General features: G+C 38.7%; 1 protein-coding gene across 7 annotated transcripts in view; it reads right to left on the bottom strand.

Annotated features, from left to right (window-relative positions):
• The window catches only part of LOC144202714 (forkhead box protein P1-B-like), an 85,685-nt gene that overhangs the window by 36,109 nt on the left and 29,644 nt on the right, over positions 1 to 19,932 (bottom strand). For 5 of the 7 annotated variants that reach the window (XM_077725618.1, XM_077725615.1, XM_077725613.1 and 2 more), the window contains 2 exons: positions 19,637 to 19,805; positions 4,349 to 4,435 (listed from right to left, as the gene is read on the bottom strand). In XM_077725618.1, the coding sequence (XP_077581744.1) occupies positions 4,349 to 4,435; positions 19,637 to 19,795 (246 nt within the window). In that variant the 5' untranslated portion in view covers positions 19,796 to 19,805. Of the gene's footprint in view, positions 1 to 4,348; positions 4,436 to 7,996; positions 8,015 to 19,636; positions 19,806 to 19,932 lie in introns of those variants that run through there. The other 2 variants (XM_077725621.1, XM_077725620.1) reach the window with 2 other exon arrangements.

Here is a 19,932-nt window from a genome sequence, read left to right as displayed (position 1 = left end):
CATAGTGCGTGCCCATCATAGTTCTTTTGGTGAAACCACCTTTAATGGACTCAGGAAGTGAAGCAGGCAAGTTGGTGAGTGAGAGAGTGAGTGAGTAGGTTGAAAATAAGTTAGTTTGGAGGAGAAAGGACAAATGAAGGCCTGGAATGATAAAATGCCTTCCAGCGCTGTGACTGGAGTTGATTCGACATTCATCAACTTGGCTAAGAGAGACCCTGAAACACAGCAAGCCCCCAAGTGCTTGTTTGCTATGTGGAATTACGACAGATGACTTCATTGTGACAGAATTACCCCAAACCTAGATTTAATCTATACAGTGCACATAATACATTTTTACAACATGACAATGACGAAAGACAGCAAAGAAGACAGCTTGATCCTGGGGTTTCGTGCAAGCATATGTCTTGGTTTCGTGCTGATCATGAAGGACAGAGCGTCTCACCTCAAAGCGATACACATGATTTCATTAGAGAATCACCCCAAGACTTACCATAAGTGAAAGAGAAATATAAAATGTGGTGTCTTTTTGAGAATTATCCATTTGAGTGAAGATTTAGGAGAAGAAAAAAACTGTTTTCAAAGTAATTTTACATTTGACAAAATCCAGAGGAACACACTGATATTCACTCTTCTGGAGTGGTTATTTTAATGAATTGATATCAATTAATACTAAAGAAATACAATAGGTAGGGGACACCCTGAATTGGTTTGCATGCAATCAAACAAACCACCAAACAACCATTTACCCTCACGCCTTGGGACAACTTGGAGCGCTCAACTGGCCATGCATGTTTTTAGAATGGGGGAGGAAACCGGAGCATCCAGAGAAAACCTACACAGGCACATACAGAAAATGCCAACTCTTCACAGGAAGATCAGATTCCAACGGGGATTTAAGCTTCAATGTCAGAACTGTGAGGCAAACATACTAACCACTCTACAACCGTGCCGCTCCAAGATTGTGTTTTAAAATTTGTCAAATTTGGAGCTCTGTTATCATCTTGACATTTCATCCACACGAAGCACGCATCTAGAAATCCTTGTCAGGGCATGCAAATGTTTCCTTTTGTGCTTGCTTTACTTTAATCCCTATTTTGTTTGCAGAGGCTTCTCTTTTCATTGACTTTCTTTGGCAAAGTTACACTGGCACTTGAGGCCTGGTACTAGCATTGCAATGTTTCTGCATTTCTTGAAATTACTATATTTACGGAGGGGAAAATGAGGGGAAAAGTTTCAGTATCTGTTGTCTGAACTCAGTGTCATGTGAATATAATAATAACTGGCCATATTTTCTCTTGCTTACCACCACTTTGCAAACGGGCAACAAATATTTTGACAGTCTGAGCTACTGGCTGACTTAGTTACCGAAACACCTCATAATGCTGTCTCAGATCACCCTGCAGCACTGGCAGGGCTGCGGCTGACAGCCTTGGCCTACTGCTCTAATGACTTACAGATTGGTGCGCAGTAGTATCCATGTGTCAAGACAATGCCATAGGCCTATTGCAAAAACAGTAGGAGACTAAAAGAAAGAAAGCCCACAGCTCCTCCTCATCCTGTCAGCAAGAGGACTGGCCCCTGGATTGTGTCACATCACGCGCACCCCTAAGAGACCACAAATGAAGGATGCATAAAGCGAATGCAGTGGAAAGGGGGGGGGGTGTGTTCAAGGGCCACACAACAACTTAAAGGGCTTTCATCCAATATACTGAAAAGACATTATCTTTTGACCCGGAGATACCCTCTGTGAGCCAGCACAACAATGGTGTTCAAAGACTAAGGGAGCTAGAGTGAGCGAGATCAAGAACACTGTATTGAGGGTCCACAGAAATATGTTAAGTTCCCTTTTCTCACGGAAATAAACAACTTCTGCTATGATGCAACTCAAAACTGCCTTATGCTCCTTTTTTTTTTGATACGTACCAAAAGTATCCTCCGTGAAGTAAAATTGGCACAGAAAACAAGAGTTGTCTACTGACCAATCAGTCACTGAGCCAATAACACAAATAATGCTGCCAATGTTGGCCAGTCGTGGCTCACAAAGAAATGTAATCTGGGCATCAAATCGTTAGCAAAGACATCATGTAGACATAAGATCTTCAAGCCCAGCTGAATACTGCTTAATCCCCCTACAGGAGGTTGATTTTTTCCCTAGGATCTCTTGCAATGAAATGTAGTTGGCTTGGATGGTGAGCGATGACAAAAACTAGCTTCACCCCCCTTTTCTGTGATGCCGGTGGACTATCAGCAAGGGTCCGACAGTGTTGTTCCTAATTACCTATTTCTCCATTCCTGATCCTACGGCGGGCATAATTAGTTACCTGGGGCTGCAATCCAATTTGAAGTGATGACAAGAAAGTGATCCATGAAAAAGTAATAAGTTAAATCCAATTTCAGCCTGCTTCTAATTAAATGCACATGGAACTAATGAGTCAAACCCTACCATTTCACTGATAATGGTAATTAGCGTGGTGGGAGTTGTTGGCTCTCATCGTTGTGCCACTGTTGGTGTGAAGTGTTAAAGGTAAAAGTGACACAGGTTCTTTTAATTACACATGCCATCCTGTCAATGTAATTGAATGACTTTTCGACCAGTCAAGTATGTTCCGCTGCACTTCAATATGCAATGACGCTGTTTGTATATCAAGGATGATTAAAGTGCCTCAAAGCGAGAGAGTATAAAGCAGAAGCATCTTTTATCCAGTGGCAGAAAAAGGTTGACAGATCTTTGTGTGAAGGCACCTTGCTTGGAGCTATGAAAAGAGCTATTTAATGGAAATCAAGAACCCTTGTCTCTTTTTTGACTACTACTACTACTACTATGAAGTCATTGTGTTTCAGATGTTGTGAGCTTACTGAGGTTCATTATTCTTTACTGGATAAGAGAGAATTGTAGAATAAATGTCTAAATCTCTATCTCCAAACAGGTTAAAGGTCTCTATGCACACCTCCTTGTGCTAATGGGAAGAGCACTGAGATGAACATAGCCTTTCCCATAGATCAGGTGCTTTTATGAGGTTTACTACACAGCCTAATAACTGCCGGATCATGCCTTTTATTAACTAGTGTGGTCCAACAGCGAATCATTATCCTGGGTGTATAATGGAGAATAGTAAATGCAGCAGTGGCTTATTTTTAAAAGAGGACTGTAGATGAGTCACTGAGCCAGACTGCAATCTGAGAAGCTCGCCATAAAACAGAAAAAAAAGACAAGTACTCAAAACTCATTTTCACACTCAGTGTATGAATGCGAGACAAAAATTGTTTGGGACTGAGATTTGTTTAATTAACAGAACATGCAATTCAGCGATAAACACCCTCTGGACATCTGGCATTTGCATTCCTGCAAATTTAACCAAGCAAAACCTAACAATAGACAACAGGCAATTTGTGGTGTTAGTAAAGATATTACAGCAAGTCTGTGTTGTATTCACACAAAGTGGGCCTGTGTGGGGTAGGGGTGGCGGGCATCTCTCTTTTCAAAAGCTGAATGACAGCTTGGCCACACTCTCTGTATACATTAATAAATTAGAATTCAAATTTTGTCTTTGTCTGTGGAAAGATGGCCGAGTACCTTACTATCTACTATGTACTATTCTGTGACTGTGCTTCTCTATGTTGACCTCTGAAGCATAATTCCCTGCCAGGCTGGGGAAACTATTGGGTTTGAACCCTTTAACGTATTTGAATCCTGACAAATATGCACACAACGGAAAGGTCATTGCAGACATATTTCATCCTCTGGAGCAACTCTAAAGACATCTGCACAACAAAAAAGCATTTCCACAACCTGACATTAGACCTAGCTGCTACAATGGCTCATTAAAAAGGGCCCCCAATGGGACAGTCAAGGTATTAAATATTAGATATACTTGCTCACAAAGAACTGGGCCTCCCTATTAATCATCAAATATGCCCTGAAGTTGTTAGCAATTTCACCAAAATAATACAAACAACTGATTCCCTTGTGCAAGTGAGGATATGCCAGAAAAGCAGAATACACAATTAATCTCAATTTATTCATGTGGTCTTAGTACCTGAGTATAGTAGCAGTACTCTTACCCCAGATGAAGTGTACTATAATATGAGCTAATGTTTAGTAAAATTGACTTCATTGGATAGTTTTAATTTCTATTCTGTGTACCATTCTATACTCACCTATGGGGGATACAGTTTTCAATTAATGTGCATAATTAAAAAAAAAAAATCTTCATACCAGGACACACGTTAAGACATATGGAAGCAAGTTGTTGACATGCAGGTTGGAATTGAAAACAAACACACAATAAACTTATGGACCTTCAAATGCCAAGAAAGCTGATTGCAAAAACAAAATATTTCACAATACCTGCAGGTTTTGATCCTTTTCCTTTCCTTTGGGAGATATCCGGCCAATGTCTTGTTGAAATTTCTGTTGTAGAAGTAACTGACGAGTCTGAAAGAGAAAATAGGTTAAATGATTTTTTTATGAATCCCAGAAGAAAAAAAACAGTCAAATCGTAATAAGTCCCTAGAGAACACAACGATGCCCACGACCATAGCATATGCACAAAAACAAACAAAAAAATCTATTCTCTTCTGATGAACAAATAAAAACCACACAGAATTGCTTTATCCTCTCTCGTAATATAACTTAAAGGGGTAAAGTTTGCGTAAATAGTGATAAAATGACAAAACACAAATAGAGGGATAGACGGGTTCCATTTACTGCATTTATATTGTACGATACTTATCAGTGTATTTGGCTCTACTATAGCTCTGCCAAACTCCAATCAAGAAAGCAAATAAACAGCTTTATGACTGCTTCAAATATCTGTTAAAGGACACAGCCTTCTCAGTGGAAAACAAAATATAGTGAAGTCACATGTTTATTGCTCCAGCTACTCCCTTTTCCCTTACGATAAATAATCAAACATGCCATCCAGAGCAAACAAAACTGAGGAGTGCTGGGGGGGAAAAAGACTGTGGTCTTGAAAACGGTCAGCGATACCAAGAAAAGCAAGCGTTGTGTTCCCACAGCGAGCTGGCCAGTCTCACACCTCCACCAGTAAACCATCTGGGTAAATAACCAGCTTCATTCTTTCCGCGATTCTCAGATGATTGCTCCCACAATGAAACAAACAGTCGGGGGCACATCGCTCATCTCGTAGATGGAAAATCTATCAGTCGCCCCTTCAATTACTGGAGCAACATTGGGATAAATATGGCGATCCAGAATGTAACGTGTCAAAAGACAGTACCATGTGTACCATATCTGAAGGCTGCACACTCTGCAAAAACTGTTCTGCTAGAGAGCAAGAAGTGACGATAACTTGGTGATGTCTGAAAAAACTATTTTGTATTTTAAAACAAAAACAGAAAGTGCACAAAGCATGACTTGTCAATGATCGGAAAAGAGCTGCTTTGGTAGATTTTTATTACTGAAAAACATACTGTAATATACTTCATAAAATAGAACATGCCAAAAATTGTTCCAACAACAAATATGTTCCTTCTTTCAAGGATGTCAACATGTTTTCTTTTCCACTGTATGTGATGACAAATGCAGTTCGATGTGTGTGTGTGTGTGTGTGTGTGTGTGTGTGTGTGTGTGTGTGTGTGTGTGTGTGTGTGTGTGTGTGTGTGTGTGTGTGTGTGTGTGTGTGTTGGAGAGTATGTGTGGGTTTACAACCAAGGGTGTTGGAACAAAGAGTTGAGTCAACAGGATATGACGGAAAGTTCAGACAGTAACGGATAAAGAAATACATTTCTGGGAAGCCTTGCTTTACACAGTAATCTTCAGGAATATTAAATAAGAACAGTTTACCCATTGCTCCAAATTTAAATCATTCAACTGATGGCTACATCTAGAGTGTTAGACTGCTATATAACATGATCTCTGAGTATAGATAGAAAGAAAAAAAAGGTAATCCCTCAGCCAGCCTCAGGAACATGTCAATTTAGTAATGTAATTTTGCAGGGAATTAGGAAGACTATTAGCCTCATTCTATTCATGTCAACATTATATGAAATCATTTCTCTAATTATAGCAAGGACAATAATTATGTGATCCCACAATTGAGGAAAAGAAAAAAAGTCATGACCATTTTAACTTCTGCAAATTAAAATCAAATTACTGCCTGATGGCACAAGACTAATTCTTCTAGGTTACAACATAATGTGACTTTTTAAAAAAGGCAATACAAGAAAGAATGGTTACTTCTTTACAGGGACCTGTGCTTCCACCTTGAGGAATGTTGCTGCCAAGCTTGTACGCTAAAAAAACGGCCTTAGGTCGAAAAGAAATAACTGAATGTGATGGACGAGTGGTTGTCACATCGGCCTAACAGCTCTGAGATCAAGGGTTAAATCCTGGGGTCCCCCCGTCCTCTGTGCAGTTTGCACGTTGGTCCAGTGGCAAAAACCTGCATGATGGGCAAAATAAGGGCTCTAAATTTTCTATAGGAGTGATTGTAAGTGGGAAAGATTGTTTATGTGGGCCCTATGACTGACAGGCAAACAGTACAGGGTCCTGCTTTAAATGAGCTGAGATAGGCTCAGCCATCCCCGTGACTCTCCTGACAATTAGCAGTACAGAAGATGAAAATGAATGATTTGTCTATACATGTTCATGTAGTACCTCGTTGACTATTCCAGCCTTTCCCCCTCCTTTGGCTCTGGTATCTATCTTCTTTTGATCTTCCATTCAGAGATACTGGTCACTTGAGATACAACTCCATTCTGATAACTGCTATGGCCATTTGTGATAAAGTGAACTGCTGACAGCCTTAGGATATCTGTCACAGCGACAAATTAGGGCAGTTTTTCTTGCCTGGACATTCTAATGGGATGATTTAAGCAACATTCTTGGCAATTACAGTAAACGGTTAAGGCAGTTGACCATGCAAGCGTGTTAAACATGTCTTCTGACAACTACACATCAGAAAATGCAAATATTGACTGACACAAACACTGGAACTATTGTCCTATTGTATGAATGGCTATTGTTTAAGAGGTTAAAATGTTAATATGTAACATAAAATGGCTGTAAAACAAACATATATATTTATATATTAGGGGAAAAAACAGTGTGAATCCTTTAGGGCTTTTGATTAGAAAATAACCTGTAGCAAATGAAAAGCTTTATCACCCACACAGATTTAGCATTTGTTGTATGGAGTCATCTTTTATTTGATCAATTTTATAGAAAATATACTGATATATAATCCGCATCCATTTTTATGGCATGTTAGTGAATAAAGGGAAGAGCATCTCTTTTGTCCCCGAGGCCATCAAACTGTGATAAGAGAACTGCTAAGTACTGGATGTCTTTATGTGCTGTCTGCACATGTGGATTATTTACAGGCTTTGGAGTTTCCTGCTGCTAAAGCCAGCTCTGGGTGTCTTACAAATCCCAGCTCAGAGCATTGCCACATAGTCATGTTGTTTCTCAGATGGATTCATCACATAAGCCCCTCCCTCAAACCCCCAAAACAACAAAAAGCGCACCAGCTTCTCTGTGCACAAACAACAACAATCAAACAATCTACCAACAGCCATTGGGCTTGTATTTCATGGGAATTATTGTATTTACTTTAACTGTGGTATGCTGAACATCAAATTTGCTTAATGCAAAGCCGGACAACGATGAAAGAAGCTAGAGTACAGATGAATACAAGTAGAAAGAAACGTATTTGTCGAGGTATTTGTAGTCATTGGTTGCCACTGATGGCAACAGATGTCCAATGTTTTTGAACAAAGTGGGCTGGCAGTGATTTTTTCTCACTGAAATCTCACCAATGGTCAATTAAAGTGAAGCATGCACATTTATATATTAATCACGTAAATGTAATGAGTATTTGCAGAAGCCAACAAAAATGACATTCCAGGCATTTGCAACACAAATTTTCTTGCAAATTGGATCAAAAGACATCATAAATGATGATGCAATAATAATAATAATAATAATGATGATGGATGCACGAGGTCACCTCAAATGTGTCTAATAGAGTATTACCTTTTGTATTGAAGAGATTTCTTGAGTTCTACAACTGTCTGTCTGCTGTCGCTACAGGTGGTGGAGACCTTGAACGTAAAATGATTTGAAACAGATTGCTCCTAATTGCTAGACGATGTGCAAGCAGGTGTAACTAGATCCCTATGGCCACAGAGAAATGAGATGGAATAAGAGGTGCACATGTTTTCATAGTTGTGCGGGAATGGGTGGCGCTGTGTGCGCTTTCAGTATATTTACTTAACAGACACGTATCACAAGACATTATTAGGCAAGGGATGGCAGCTCAGAGACAGCCAGCAACAACACGAGTAATAGGTTAGCCTTAATGTAGTCCGTCTTACAAGATAGCAGGCCCTCTGGTTTCCGTCTGTGGCCTCTGTGGGGTTTCGGCAGCACGGGCCTAAATGTCAAGGTTATGCGTTTGACTTTCCAGCTGATCATGATTCTGCACTCACCTGACATTGCTCACTTCTGTTATTTCCTTTCAAAGACAAGAATCAATGCTCCTCAGTGACACTTAAAGTCAAGAGGTCCACCCTATATTAAATTTTCTAGTATATTCCTAATAGTCAAATTCAGGAACATTTAAATCATAGAATTTAAATTCATATGATTTTTAACTCAATATTATCATGAAATGTTCCTTTTCATCTCATAAAAAACAGGTAAGAAAAGAAAGGTTTGGTTGGGAAAGATTTTGAGGGACTTTGAAGCAGAACTGTTGGAGTATGTAAGGGGCATGGAGGTAAATTGGAGAAGTGAAGGGGGTAAACAGGCAATTCAACCGGGTGGAGCTTGGTACTTGCGAGGTCACCCTTGCCCTTGCACCCCTCGCTTACCCACTGAGGTCAGCACAGTTATGCGGGCCTGACAGCTTCCGTTTGCTGTGTATTTTGCATTTGTTTGGATTCCCTAGCCTTGCTTAGCCAGCAGCTTAACAACAGATGGCTAAAGAAGGCCTCTATTCAGAGTAGTCTGCATGTGAAAATCACACCAAGAAAGAACACATAATGCAGACAAAACACACAGATGCACCAAAAAGGCAGCGTATGCAAACGACATGGATTGTTGAAGTTGAACAGGCAGCAAATACGAGAACAGTAAATAAGCCTTTCCATGCTTCATCAAGAACTTTTTGTTGCCAATTAAAAGAAGCGCGCTAAAATGTGACGAGCCACTTGAAGAGACACATGGAAGTGAACACATGGATGATGTTCTGATTATGCCCAACATAGATGATTCGATCACTGAGCAGATCTCACTAAAGGCATTTTCTTCCTTTGCATGCCGTTATTAAATAGGTACAGTGTTTATTACAGCGTCAGTGTGGCGTAAACCCATAAACACAGCCCCAGAGTACATGAGCAACTATCAAGTATATTGTTTCTCTCATGAGTCGCTCTTCCGCCTCAATTACGCCTCTCAACTTCAGAGGCTCAGTATGATAAAGTGGCAGTAAAAATCATTCACATTAATACACCATTGTGCATCTGCTGCTAAAGGTAATTAAAGAAGTAAATGACTCATAAGAATAGACATATTAGGCAACTGGGCTGCCTCATGAAAATATGTACCATTAAGATACCGCATTTTCTTATTGGCGTCATCAGCTCCAGTAGAGCTTATAGGCTCTTGATGCTGATTTAATCCACTCCACTGGAAAGTCTATCAGTGCTCGGTCGCGTGTCTCTTATGTCTATCCACCTTGAGCCAAGTACTGTATTCAAATTTTAGCTTCAGGTTTTGCTGTGAATGACTCTATCGTAAACGAGGGAGGTCACATAGACAAATCAGACAGATGTACAGTTTTGGTGCATAGTGACAGGAGGCAGATGCCCTGAAAATAAAAAAAGCCTTTTTTATATCCTGTGTTATGCGCCAATGCACTTGTAAAAGAGCATCATACACTGCCTTGAAATGAGTCCAAAGTAAAAGTAGCACATCAATGCACTATTTTTCAAGTTTTTAATGTTTCAAACTGCTAAAATTCATGTTTTTGTATTGCTTATCCTCACCATGGTCACATGGGTGCTGGTGCCTATGCTAGTTGGCCCCGGGGGAAATGCAGACACACTGGGAACTGGTAAGCACTCAGTCAAAAAGCACATATTAAGACGGATAAAAATTTGCACCGGTAGAAAAAAGATATTTGGAAAAAATTAAGAGGGCAGAGCTCAGGTGCAATTTTACTCCATCTTTTGTTCCAAGCCAATGATGCCAAAGGATATACTACGCACAGCAGATCTGTACAATCAGACTCTTGTAATAATACCAATGAAGAAGTTTAAGTGTGAGAGAAAGTGAATAGATGCCAACTGTGCAGGATTGACAGAAAACATGCACTCCTTAGGATTGCATTTTTGTTAGAAGTCTTGCATCACTTCATAGATGGGAGTGTTGTGCTTGGGAAAATGGGCACTTCCAAAAACCCAGCGTGAGACCCTGAGTACTGTGAGTGGATTTTTATCATGCATGACATGAATGGTATTGTTTAAAATGGGATACTAACGTTGCTTGGTCTGTAAGAGACTCAACTTTATAATACATTTGAAACATCTGGGATATGACAGGTAAAATCCAGAGATCCCCCAAATTACTGGGAGTGAATAGAAATGAATGTAGTCAATGTGAAGCTAGAGAAAAATGTATCGGATCAGAAAGGGCAGTCTAAAAGACAGTGTATATCAAGAGTAAAGGCATCAATCAAATTTGGACATGACTAACTTTTGACCACAAAGCCACAACAAAAAATGACAAGCATGATCCTAAACATCACATAAGGAATTATTCAATTCATTGTCTATTATGACTTCTGGATCAACAATATAGTGGCAAAAACCTTAAGAAAAATAACTGAATCGTAACATTTTAGAAGTATTTTTTTCCTCCAACAGCTTTAGGCGACCACTGGTAACGCATGTGCCCTCCACTTAAAAGATGATAAACAACATTTTAGGAAACAGGCATTACAAAGAACCATTTGCATTCTCCGTATGTGAGTCCCGACATATTATAAGATGGCAGAAGGAATTCTCACTGAGTGTTTTGGGCAGACGAAGAGAACTGAATGAATCAAAGCCACATCCAATTGGCTATGGATTGAGTTGCAGCCGTCAGAGACATCTCCCTGGGAATAGCAGTGTCTCTGTTGAACCCATTCCAAGATGGGAAATGTGATCCTTTACCGAAACGAATAAAAGCGAAAAGGAGGAGGGAAATCGGATTGCTTCAGACACAGAGAAGCAATCTCCTACGGAGTCTAGACATGTCAATCGCCATGCAAGTGTAATGTCACAATCAGTCAATAAAACTTATGGTGGTCATCCAAACTTATTGTTTCGAACTCATTTTTAGTCGCAGTTTAGACATTTTTCCAAGCAGAAATTTGCAATCTATAAATATTGAAGATATTTTAATCTAGCTATCCCAGCTTACATTTTTAACATTTTCTAATTTAAAGTTTAAGTACTTTGACAGTACTTAAAATCCCAAAGCAAGATCATAACAACTGTTTATTTATGTATTTATTTTGCAGAAAATAATATGACACATTTTAGCAGTAATCACGGTGTACTAAGCTGCACTGGTTGACTTTTAGGTGCTTTGTGTCATTTGGAGCAAACATAGTACTTCAGAGTACCTCAAGGTATTTACTGTATGTCCTTAGCAGAAATGATAAAGACAAAGCCTAAAGTAGAGTGCAGATGGGCAGGAGTTTTCCTGATTTAAAAAAAAAGGGGGGAAAAAGAAAAAAGAAAAGAAAAACACTGCAGTAACCAAGGGCATGTGGGCTATAGAGATGCTTGGCTGGTAGGAGGTTGGATTTTACACTGCTGTTCAACTCCATTAGCTGCTGTGCGAGAGGGGCGCATCTAGCAGCACACGACCTGTGAAGAATCTTAGATCCCGCTCTATCTTGGAATGGGGATTGCTGCATTAATTCTAGGACTATAATCTCTCAAGCACGTCAAATTACTCTCATTAAGCCTAAGAAGAAAACTGCCCCTGTAATAAGTATGTATAAAAAGAAGTATTTATTACCAATAATCTCCTATTTAAGATGAAGTAGCTTACAACTGCTTTATTTTTGCTGATTATGTTTAAAAATTGTGAACCAAGGAGGGGCACATTATAGCAGAGCCACACAAATGCATGTGTACACACACACACACACCTTCAAAAATACACAGCTCATGGAGTTTACGAGAGGAGTTGATACAGTGATTAAAGGGGAGGGCAGTGGGATATGGTGCTCGAGGGCCTTGCATAGGACATGCCTCACCTGGTCATAAAAAACACACCTCTGTTTTTAAGCAGGTACCAGAATCACTCTCAGTGGGTTCACTTTGAGGTGAATCACTAAAGAATTTACATGCTAAGAGGCACATGGCATCATGGGGAAAATGCACTTGAAGCAGGCTGTTCTGTAACTTCACAAATACATTCTCTGACCAACGCTAGTGCATGTGCCCTCATTTTAGAAACGGATAGTGTGCTCTTACTTCTAATTTGCAATGCATATTTATTTTTTTTTTAAAAACTCTATATATTGCATGAATTTGGTGGTGTAAAATGAGCTCTGTTATATTTCGTATCCATCCCTATACCAGCATGTGAGTATGACTAGTTGTTAGTAGACTAAAACTACATGACAAACCTAAGCATACATTGAATTAATGCTAGTGTTTTCAATTCATTTATGTAGGGGTGCTGGAGCCTACCCCAGTTTACAATTAACAGGAGACGAGGTAAATCCTGAACTTGTCGTTAACTAATCGCAGGGCACAAGTTGAAGGCCATCATTAGATTTCAGTGTTGCTGTCAAGGCAAAACTTTTGAACATGATCCAAATAAAGAATTGATCTGTGGTGTACTAAAAAAAATTAAATCTTTTTATTAGTCCCCTGCTTCTTCAAGTTTAGTAGAATTCCATAAAAATGACTCCTGTTAGAGGCAAGTCTGTTCCATTAAAAAAAGGGAAAAAAATCCATCCAACAGAAGAGACAATATGATGATTTTCCTCAACAAAATCAATTAAAACGGGGCATCAGTGGGTCATTCATTTACATTTCAGAATAATTACCTGTTTTTTTTCATGTACTAATTTACTTCTTTATTCATCAGGGGGCTCTAATGTCTGCAAACCAAAAGAGCACGTTTTATGTAATTATTCAAATTAAACAAGAATTCCTTTGAGAAAATGTCTGACAGACCACGACGCAGCAAAGCTAATGTGCTCCAAAAACAAACTCCCCTGAAGGTAAATGAGGGATTCTATTAGAACTCAGTCTACATACTTTCAATTCCAGCATTAGTTACTCAATCAATTAATAAACGAATACAAAATGCAGATTCAAATAAAGTATGACTAAAGAATGCCTACAGACATAAAGGCCAGATTCACTTCTGTCCATTATATAGCTGCTTTTTATACATATATGCCCCCAAATATGCAGAGGAAATCATCACTAACTATAATTGATCCTGAGCAAAAATGTATTAATGCCTTAAGTGTATATTTTTTTAACAGGGAATAATCAAACTGGACTTTGCGATTATTTTGGGGTCATGTTTAAAATAATCTGTGCCCGAGCACACACAAATAGAATGGATTGGTCGGAAGTCAGCAAAAAGGGTGCACATGCCCGTATGAACTTTTCTTTCTAAGCGGAATATGTTCCATGTAAATGCCAGGACATTTGGCTTCAGTGTAAGATTTAAATCTGGTGTTCAGACAAGGTATCAGGAGATACAAATAGAAGGAAAGACCAGCAGCTGCCTCTGTCAAATGTTCAAGGAACTGGTAAATTGAGCTATCCTTTGGTTACAAAGGCAATGGCAAATCTTAACACCGCAACAATTTCCAAACCTACTAAATCCATTCTTGATAGTGCCTCTGGGTTTCCTTGTGGTTTTCTTATTGTGTAGTGGGATAGATTGGAAAGAGGCCTCAAGAGCTCATGAAGCTGATAATTGATCAGGTTTCTAAAACCACTAGTCTCATGTCTCATGACCTCCAAATCCCAACAGCCACTTTTTCAATTTAACACTGACATGACCAGGTCTCGCTCATTGCCAGGCGAAGACACGTCTGTGACACTTTTGAGCGAACACTTTGTGCTGATTAAAAAGAAAAGAAAACATTTTCTCTTTCTATCCAGATGCATTGTGAGGTGGGCATCAATTTCCTGTGTCAACTTCCTCACCAAATCAATCCCATTTAATCCACAGCCTGGCGCTCCTATCTTGATTCCTCTCAGGATAAGGACACCATTTATTGTTTTCATCGAGCATGAGTGCTCAGACAGTGAGCACCAAATTACTCGTGGATTGAGATAAATTTGCCACAAATCACTAATTCAATCAGTCCTCTGTGCCCGTTTTATTTTGAAGTGAGGATACTATCAAAAGATCACAGCATCAAAGTCAAGTTTGGACAAGTGTTATTTGGCAATTTGTCCGGAAATAATTCACCATTCCCACCAACAATTTAGTCAATATTTAATATATCCACAAGCAAATGTTGGCTCAATCAATAAATTAAATTTTAACATCTGGTATTGGTCCTTTAATACTAGATCAGAAACCGAACAACTGTCCATTCAACAGATTCCAAAGCCTGTCACCCACTCTAATCAAGCAGAAAATGGTCATAAATATTTCTTTCTGCAAGATTTCACATTCACATTTCACACAGTGCCTTGATATTTTCTTCAAACCTCCAGGGAGTACCTAATGTAAAAAACAGTTACTTGTGTTCAAAGCTCATGTTTCTTCAGTTAAATGCAGACCATGCTCTGCTCCTTCCAGGGGAAAGGAAAGGGACGGGAGGGACAAGGAAAGACATAAAGGTCTAATTTTCTGTGTCATTTAGCAGCTAGTAGTATTGTCACCTAGCCATTCCCATTACATCGTGTCGAAAGTCATAAACAAGTAAATAACAGACATCACTATAAAGACTTGGAGCTCATTGTTCATTTTTCTGCTGCCAAATTAGGCCAAAAAAATGATGATCCTCTTGTCTCATGAAAACATTCATGTTTTTTGTGCAAAAAAAAAAATACATTACAGTAGGATTTAGGAGAAGCAATGTCTCTAGTCAGGCAAAGTAAGTATTTATGGCACCTGTCATTCACATGATGCAGTGCTAACATCACTATTATTTACAACGAGCCATTTCATCATGGCGTATCATTTTCCTTGGAAGGCAACTATTCACCAGTGAACGCCAGCCTTCACCATCGTTCAACTCCAACAAGGAGCATATCACTTTTAGACTTCTAGGGAAGATTCTATTCTTCACTTCGCCAACTATGACAGTTGAATGTCAAACTATCACCTTTGGTAAAGACTTACACTACTTAAGTGCACATGCCAATCTACTTCACTAACGGCTTTTTTGACAATCATCATCTGCTACATTCATCATTAAATCACATTTTTTTGATGAATACTTACTAGAAAAGTATCATTTCCACAGTGTTTTTCAGACTGACTTTAAATTCCCACCCATCAAAATTATATTGTTGTTGTCATACAGTTGTTCTGCAGACGTTACAATCCATGTTTCATCACTCATTAAAAGTAATACAACATTTTAGGCAGAAAAGACCTCTCAAATAGAAACCCATTCTAAAAAGAATTGTAGTAGTATTGGATAAATAACTGCTAACTGAATCCATTAGCTTTGATTGTAATCACCCTGAATCGTGATGCAGCAAGAAAGTAGGGCCCTAAATAGAGGCGAAAATCCTGCAAGCTGTATGCAAACAGTTTAAAAAATTACACTTGAAGTATGATACAAAAAAGCCAAAATAAAAACGCCCACTGTGTCAACAAATTATGAATAAGTTACTGTAGGAAAAACCAAATACAAGACAAGAATTAGTCTGGCATTGGAGATGACACCCACTTTACATCCATCAATACAACACCTTTCCTCCTCCAAAACCAGATCTTGAGCACACATTCTCACACAAAACTTTAGACTCTTTGCAAAGCACTAAACAGTGCCTTAATCGGACACGGATTAGAGGCTAATGAAACAAATAACTGTTTTAAAAGAAGACAGCCCTGCTATCAATTTCAATGGTTTACAGTATCTAGGCAATTCCTTTGGGTCCATTCTATGTTAATTGGATCTACATTGCACTGGCATTGGGGTGTTAACAAGCACAGCCTATGAATATTAATTACCCTGAAGTTTTATGCATAGGAAAGACTTCACTGATACATATTAATTCTAGGAAGTTTTCAAAGCAGTGTGCTCATTAAAAATGAATAGGTCCTGCGCCTCTGTTTTCTCAGGAGCAACTGGGCTTTCTTAAGTCTTTCAAGTGGCAGTGCAAAAAAGAATGACCTCTCTAAAAATGGCATTGTTGTTCAACTACATGTAAACCTGCTGACCAAGTGGCTTAACTAGATAAAATAGGGTTTTGTAGCAATCGCGCTGTCGCAATTTAGAACGGCCAAGCTAAAAGGCTTGTGTAGTATACTTGAAGTTCTATGTTTTTTTTGTGATTTATAAAATCACTGGTACCTTTCTGTGGTTCCATGACTAAACAAAGAGAAACTTAGTGGGATCATTTAAGATGACATCTGTCACAAATCATCTTAAAGTTTCTGTGCAACTTTTCCTAAAATCTTGGATGGTTTTCAAATTTCTATACCCCTCAGGGTGTTACAATTTGAAAGTCTGACTGAAATAATATCCTTGTTTTTAAAATAATTACGGTATCTTTTTCACCATAGCTATGCATCTGTGATTAATAATCAGATCACACATAAATTGCCAGAACCAGCATAGAAATTTAGCCTGTAATAAAACTGTCATGTGCTGTGGTATAAAGACAGATGTTGCCAGTTGTGTGATAACATAATTAATCTGTTCTGTGAGGGATTCCATGAAATTATTCAAATTGGACGAGCACTATCATTTTACCAATAAAGTAATTTAAGGCAATATGCAGTGTCATAACACTGATGTTATCCTGTTTCACTGATTTTCCAATAAGAGGGATCCAAAGCTGTGCTGGGTTTCATGTGATATTGTGATATTGTGAAAATATGAACAAAACAGGGGGAAAAAACTGAAAATCCCAAAGGATTCATTGAAAGACTGAGGACTAATGATTTCAGAGGGATGATTTACAGATAATAATAATAGGCATTCAAAACTCAGATGGATAATCACTCAACGTATGTCTACGATTTAGTCAAAAGTGAAGACTGCAGCAATTCAATTAAAAACTACAGCAAAGGCGCCTAATTTGAATGTGAATATGACACATTGCAGGTAGATGAGTATCCCTTTAATTTCAGTGTATTCCAAGAGTTAAGAAACTACTAACAGTTCTCTGTATAAAGCATAATTTTCAGTGTTTTTAGGGTCATGTTGTACAAACAGTGAATTTGGGCAAACAGGATTCTAACCTCTCACCCTTTGATCACTGGACAACTTATCTACCAATCGTGCTACAAAAATAATGCATATTTTCCATTTCAGACAGTGGGTTGAGGAAATGGCATTGTCAATTTGTGTACGTGGGGAAAAAAACACAGTGTGTACCAGGTCTGATGTTTCACTACTTCACTGAAAGAAATCTATGTGATTTTCTTCTCCCGTCTTTCATTCTTATCAAGCTGTATTTGAATATAATAATGTTAATAGATATGCTTGAGTTAAGCTTATGGTCCACTTCCCCCAGATTTGACTAGTCGACAAGATGAATTCCCCTGTCAAAATCAAGATGATCAAACAGATTACAATTATTTCACCCCCCGTCTTTATTAATGAGGACTGTCTTTCATTGTTATATTTCCTAATAAGAATAAATGATATGTCACTGTCAGGTTTGTTGTGCCTACCCAGTTAAGACTGAGATTGTGTTTGAAATTGAAAAGACTTCAGACTGATTTTTTTTCCTCCTTTTTTTAAATAAAGCTGCTTTTACTAAGCAAGTTGAAGGATGTGAAGGGAAAAAGAATCTGTCTAATATTATAAATTATGGATTAAAAAATGGAAGGAAGTAGTGAGACAATAAAGGGGTAACATAAATGTAAGACACTATTTTATCAAGTGGTATAATATTCGCAGAATTAAAAACACTAGAGAACATATATGTGTGGGGGTGTGGGCATGTTTTCTAAACATTTTCCTGGTAAACAGGAACAACCTTGGAGAGCTCCCCCTCCTCTTCAGAGTCATGAATCATTTAAAAATTAAAACTAAATAAATAAAGAAAAATCGCACCTCAAAACCAATCTTTCTGCAATTATACCTAATAAAGATACGAACAATGTATTGACTTTGTTGTATAATTTGACGATTATTGCTTTGACACATTATATATAATGATGTTACTTGCAACCCTGTTGTCTTGAAACACTGAAGCATAGTAAATGCCTTTGGTAAAGCATGAAGAAAAAAGTCAACAAGAATTATGTTTCAGTGCAACTGTTTACACAACTGTGGCCTACAGTTATTGAAATTTTATCCATGGTTTTCTATTACTAGCGCAGTAATGAATTCAGTATGGCTATGAATTTGGCACTGGCGGCATGCTCCCATTGCTATGGAAAAAAAAAAAGAGCCAAGATGTAAAGTTGACAGAATGAGGAGACAGAGCAGTTCTCAAGTGGCCTAAAGGCTTAACACATTTAGACAAGGTGGTTTGAGACAAAATGGCCAACATTTTTCTCGCAATACAATCCTATTTATGCTGAAACAATTGTGAAATTGTTTTTCTAAATTTACCATGCATCATTCATTATCACCTTTGAGCTATGTTATCAATTTGGTATCATCCTAATTGCTGTTAACTGATGAGTTTCACCAATGAGTGCCATCAGTTTGCCTGCAGGTCGTGGTGAATTATTATTATGCGATGCTGAACCATTGCTCGGTTATTCACCTAAAGAATTATTGCGCTCTGGAGAGCAAACATTGACGGATATGCTGTGACAACAGTCAGCTGCACGGGGCCTGTGCATCATCACCAAACAGCTCCTGACAACAGCCCCGGTTGCCCTGTCGGCGAGACTAAGATAGCAGACGACACACTGATCTTTTCAATGTTGTTTCCTTAAACACACTGTCGTATGCCACACATAACACTGACACCAACAGAAAGAGGCTGTCTTTTTTCCTCTGACTTGAAAAGGGAGAAAATGTTTTGGGCTTTGGTGACATGCACTGTGATGCGCCACTCCACAGCTCATTGGTTAACACGTCAACGTTTGGCATTTCCCTTGAGTGTAAGGTTTGTTTACAATGAGCCAAGGAAAATACTGTCATTTCATTGAATGTAATCTTTTTTCCCATCTGTCAACAGAATCTTCTTGCACCTACACACTTAAAATATGTCCGAACATCACTATAAATATTTAAGAAATTCAGACGCCGCATGCTACGGTAAACACATTTGCGACCAAACACAATCACACAGAGAGAGCACTTCCCCTCATTTAAATATTCAAAAAGTGCCTCAATATACATAAATAATAACAGTAATGTGTTTATGTACTAGATGTACTTTGAAGGTGAATGAAATATTAATTGGCACTTAAAGAGGTGGTGTGGGCCTGCTGATGACATGTCTTAATGAAGTGAAGACAGGTGTAAAAGGGGGACTGCTTTACCTGGTGCTGTTGGAGATGCACAACATCAGCTGCAGTCACATCATCTGATGGTGTGGCACTCTTGTGTTGTCCTTCCTTGGGATCGTTCTGCATGCTTGCGCCTCCATTTTCATTCAACGGTCCATTACTTGTTGTCTCTGTCCCAGATTCTTGCATCATGACTTAAAAACTTAGAGAGAGAAAACAGGGACAGGGGGGGAGAGAGAAGGAGAGACAAGGTCAAACAGCTGTTAAAACACGCCAATCAGGTTGTGTTACAACTCCAGGACAAAATATAAACATCTGTCATATCCTTC

This window comes from Stigmatopora nigra, chromosome 10 (assembly GCF_051989575.1).
Source record: "Stigmatopora nigra isolate UIUO_SnigA chromosome 10, RoL_Snig_1.1, whole genome shotgun sequence".
Taxonomy (NCBI): Eukaryota; Metazoa; Chordata; class Actinopteri; order Syngnathiformes; family Syngnathidae; genus Stigmatopora; species Stigmatopora nigra.
The sequence above is the reverse complement of the archived record's forward strand: the minus strand, read 5'-3'. Positions and strand labels throughout refer to the sequence as shown.